The 5,297-nt window shown below is 33.9% G+C and overlaps 1 protein-coding gene across 1 annotated transcript; it reads right to left on the bottom strand.

Moving 5' to 3' along the window:
- Positions 1-307: 307 nt before the first annotated feature.
- Positions 308-2,199, bottom strand: LOC111410402 (dof zinc finger protein DOF2.5-like). The gene is made up of 3 exons (XM_023040716.1): positions 2,043-2,199; positions 860-1,515; positions 308-565 (listed from the first exon to the last, which is right to left on the bottom strand). Exons 1-3 carry the CDS (start codon positions 2,064-2,066, stop codon positions 442-444), a joined length of 804 nt encoding a protein of 267 aa, XP_022896484.1. The 5' UTR covers positions 2,067-2,199; the 3' UTR covers positions 308-441.
- Between the last annotated feature and the right edge of the window lie 3,098 nt (positions 2,200-5,297).

Here is a 5,297-nt window from a genome sequence, read left to right as displayed (position 1 = left end):
GAAGTATAATTGTTCTGGATTTGGATACATTACCCTTTTGGTTAAAAATTAATAATTAATTTTGGTACGATGTGTAATATTTTTATTTTTGCTGGAAGAACTAGCTCAGGCTCATTGTTAACGACTTGGATTTGAATAAAAATTCTAGAGTTGGAGTGGTTTCCCAATTTCTTAATCATTTTTATGTATTCTGTAGAATCAATGACTTTTTTTTGTTTTCCATCTTTAGGGTTACAATCTCCAAAAAAATAATAATAATAAATTAATTAATTAATGGACAATTAATAACAAATTAATTAGAAGCAAATCAAGAAAATCATACGAGCCTTGTAATATGTTAGTTCTAAACAACTCCATACAATTATTAATCAACCATGTAAAGGAACAAAGAAATCGACAGAAAAATAAAGATGAAAAAAGTGCCTGTGCTTGTTCTTCTTTTCACCAAGATCCTCCACCTAACATTCCATTCCAGTATCCATTTGAATTATCATGTCCCTTGTTGATCTGATTATTGACTTCATCTGTGCCCGAATGACGTTGAAACATAAGCCTTCCATCAAAGGAAAAACCAATGGCTGCAGGTTTGCATTCTTGAACTGGAAAACCTGATACAAGAAGTGCATTAGTTTCCACATTTGATGTGGGGAAAATGGAACTCATTCCCTTTGAGGCTATTCCAGTCCTCAGCAAGTCTAGGGCCGAATCCGGATTCGAAGATGAAGAGTTGATGTTACTGCTGTTCTCAATCTTAGTGTATTCAAGAAAATGAGGAATAGTACCGTGATAGTACTCTTGTGGAGCTGCAGGAAAAGCTAGGTTTACCGAATGACGTTGAAACATAAGCCTTCCATCAAAGGAAAAACCAATGGCTGCAGGTTTGCATTCTTGAACTGGAAAACCTGATACAAGAAGTGCATTAGTTTCCACATTTGATGTGGGGAAAATGGAACTCATTCCCTTTGAGGCTATTCCAGTCCTCAGCAAGTCTAGGGCCGAATCCGGATTCGAAGATGAAGAGTTGATGTTACTGCTGTTCTCAATCTTAGTATATTCAAGAAAATGAGGAATAGTACCGTGATAGTACTCTTGTGGAGCTGCAGGAAAAGCTAGGTTTAGATCTTGCCTATTAGGGTTTTGATCAGAAAACTGAGAGATAATTGGAGGGTTCAGATCAACAAGTTTATTATGGGGAGAAACTGATGTTGATATTGATAATGATGATGATGACAATGATGATGAACTAAATGTAGACTTCTTGTTCTTTCTCGAACCGCCTCCCACTGGAACATTTCTGAGGGTGCCACCTTCAGTCCAGTACCTTCTGCACGTCTTGCAGAAGTATCTTGGTTGAGTAAGACTGTAATTATTGTAGTAACAAAACTTCGTGTTCGTCGAATGACACCTTGGACAGTTGAGGGCTTGTTCATTTTGTGGCCTCACTTTTTTCTCCACTAATGGCCTTGAGCATGTATTTTCAGTTATTTCTGGCATGGATTTTTCCACTCCTATTTCCTGAAATCGAAAGGAAAATCAAGCTAAAATCTTGTTTATTATATTGTTCAGTACTGTCTTATTTGGCTGAGTACTGAACGTATAGTTAGAAAAAACTATGACAAAGAGAAGACTAGGTAACTTTGATTTTGAAAATTCCCTATCGAAAGTAGAAAGATGTAACAAATTAAGAATAACAAAGAAAGAAAACCTTTTTTTCCGAATCATAATATAGATTCAAAATTGGAAGAATCAAAAGTACAGTGCTAATTTCATCCACTGATAAAACTATTTGAAACTTCATTTACAGTACTTCAAAGAAAAAGGAAATGAGGCAAGAAGACAAGCAGAGTAAAAGGGAAAGCACATAAAGGATTTCCAGTTTAAATTTCATTAATTTGTATGATATACACAATTCAGCACCGCGCGCACGCACACACACACATATATACACACACACACACACACAGCCTTCTTCTACATCTCTGAAAAAAGAAAAAGGGGAAAACTGCAAGAGACTGTTGAGAAATATCGAGAAGTCTATGCACCTGCGTCCAGCGAGAAGTATCCATGAATTCGTCCGAAGAAAAAAGTTTCGAAAAGGCAAGTGGAAGTTCTCAAGTTAGAGAATTCAGCTTCTTTATCTGCTGCTGTTTTTTATGCAAGAAAAGAACGTTTTGAGTTGTTTGTGTTGGCTTTACTTTGGCCCCGTATGGCATGGTTTCGAAAGGCCAAAACGACTTTTTGACACTCAAAAGTTGTTAATGGATTTATTTGGCTAATTTTGTTAAAGTGCTTTTAATAATTAGAAGAATTTTTAGAAAAATTTGGTGCAACGTGGCTTCTTCTGGAAGCACTTTCGGAATGAAAAGCGCTTTTAAATATTAGTTTCCAAACAAAAATTAGCCCCTATTTGAGCCCCCTTTTTTGAAAATGCATTTTTTCAAAACTCATTTTTAACGACACATTTTTCTATAAAACAATCATACACGTATTTGAAATTTTTTTCAGAATATCGCTATTTCATAATGCATTTATCCCAAAAATGGGGATCAAACAGGGGCTTAAGGTAGTTTCCTCCAAAATCTTTTTTACAAGAAGTAAAAGTAAAAGCAATGTCAAACGGACCATTTATGGATGATGGTATCAGGAAAAGAGATGGAGGGATTGTGTTAGTTTTGACTGCACTAATCACACTCCATATTTTATTTTGGGACCGCGCTTCACATACAAGGAGCATTTTACAGAGCTCGACCAGGGCAGACACGAGGTCGGGTGCCCGTACAATTTTTTTTTTTTTTTTTTAATGCAGGTCGGTCCCACCGACCTGCACTACAGTGAAGGGGCCTGTAAGCCTCCTGTAGAACAATGCTCTGTACGTAGGACATTGTTCTTTATTTTCTTTGTGTTTGAACCTTTGTCTCAAATGATTGAGCTGTTTGTACAGGGACCAGTTTTACAGGTGCTGCACTAGCAACACGTGTATGGCTAGTTTTTTATGCTTTTGCCCAACAGCCAATGAGAATTTGCCAAGTGAAAATCTTTACAATACCCCGTAAAAAATTCCTTGTACACAACAATTCTTTGTCTCAACATACATATATTTTAGAGAAATTAAGCAAACAATCCCAAGTCGGCTAAAGATAAAAGTAAATTAAAGGAATGAGATACTCAGCACGTTAACCTTTGGAGGTCAACCCTAATTGGTAGAGGTGATATCACTTAAATATATTCGTTATCATAAGAAATTTTAATTCTCTTGTGAGTGCAACTATGAATGTATATATACTTATATATTGTGGTGGGTTTCTGCTTTTTGACTCAAGAGTAATGGAGGAATTATAGATTCTTAATTTATTGTCATCTGATCCCACTGAAGTCTTTTTTGCTTATGTCCAATTCCAAGGTATTTTAGTCTAGGGTTTGGTTTCTTTGTGTAACTTGATTAATATAAAGTGCTTGTTCGACAAAATTTTATCTACATTTTAACTAGTTAAACTACGAGTTTTAAGACACATTTTATATAATCCACAACTTTTATCAATTTTTAAATTATACTCATCAATATTTATTAAAATCTACTAAAACTTTTACTATTAGAGGTGAAACTACCCAAAAATGAAATGTCAAAACAAGCTCCTTTTTCTTTAATAAGAAGAATTTTTTTTATGAAAGATGCATTGCCTTTAAAAATGAAATCCATCTCTCAAAATGATGCTCTCCCAAGACTTGAAGAAGAAAAGCATATGAAACAAATTATCTGGGTTTCGGATGTGACAAATCTCTGTATCTAATGTTTGCATAAGACCATTTGTTTATGTACTTATTATGTTGAATTTGTGGGACGGTAATAGTACAACCTCGATCTAGAATATTAATTAGCAATAAATATATTCAAATATCTACTTCTCTATGTCTATTAGACATTACAAAATTATTGATTAATTTGATTTCAGCTCATTGAAATAGGGATAAGAAAGAGATAATTTTGCATACATAATCTAAAATGACATGGGTTAGAAAGGAAAGTGTAATCACTACACAGCATCTTAACTTTTCATGATGTTGCCAAAGCTCTAATTACACCATCTTTCTTTTTTGCTTTTTTGACTGTCTTTTCTAATAAAAGTCTTAAAGGGTTTAATTTTGAATGTTCAGACTCATCATCATATTGCGAAATCTAAATATTATAATATGTGTACTTCTGAGGAAATCATTTTTTTTATGGGATAATTTGCTTGAGTGTTTCAAGAAATATATAGGAGCATTTATTCAAATAGTTACCTTATTTTCTAACTAAAAACATTCCTATAGCTAGATTTCTGGGCAGTTTTTGTTTGACATGGTTTTATACCAAATTATTAATAGTGAAACATGAAATGCTGAAGATTTAGGGGGTATAAAGAACCTAACTTTCTGTAAGTCAAAATAATGAAGAAACAGAAGTCTAATGACCTATGAACTTTTAGGGATCTTATTAACTATAGGTGCAAGTGGAAAAGTTCAGAAAAAGCAAAAATAGGGGGAAAAAATAAAGAAACTTTTTAATGAAGAAGATGAGTGCGCATGTTGAGAGTAGGGGTAGGGTAAAAGTGGATAGAGAGAGGACAAGAGGCGGACTAAAAGAGGTGAGATGGGTGCCCAAATAATGCGTTATAGAATTGAAGATGCGACATTTGATGGGGACGCAATGGCCCATTTGAATTTTTTCAACTGCCACACTTAAAGCTCTCTCAATATCTCTATTTATAGGTTTTCAAATGGTTTTGGATAGGATTAACAAGTCCTCTTGCATACTTTAATTACGAGTTCGTGAGATAGATTAATATTACTTTGAATAAATCATTTAGGATGGTGTAAGAGTTAAGTCACTTGTATATTGATTTTGTACACTCAAATTGACATCTCTAGTCATTGATTTGCATAATAATTATTACTTATTCAAATTAATGGCCGAATTGTCTATCACATCATGAGATGTCACGCAAAGTGCCAAAGTAGATGTATATGTAATATAGCCCCTGTTTGGCTCCTATTATGTAGAAAAACTAATGAGTGGAATAGTATTTTTTTGAAAAATAAGTGGTTGAAAAAGAAGGAAAATTTTTTGATTTACGTATAATATTATTTTATGGAAGATTGTGTGGTTGAAAATAGGAGAAAGAAAAATGAAATGTAATGTAATGAAAATTAATGGGGTTCAAACGGAGGCATAATTGGTATTGTAAAGCCTTGCACCATATATAAAGTGGAAGTCATGAGGCTTGCACGAATAAAAATCTGTAGAGAGGATATAATAAATA

Source organism: Olea europaea, chromosome 15 (genome assembly GCF_002742605.1).
Source record: "Olea europaea var. sylvestris chromosome 15, O_europaea_v1, whole genome shotgun sequence".
Lineage (NCBI taxonomy): Eukaryota > Viridiplantae > Streptophyta > Magnoliopsida > Lamiales > Oleaceae > Olea > Olea europaea.
The sequence above is the reverse complement of the archived record's forward strand: the minus strand, read 5'-3'. Positions and strand labels throughout refer to the sequence as shown.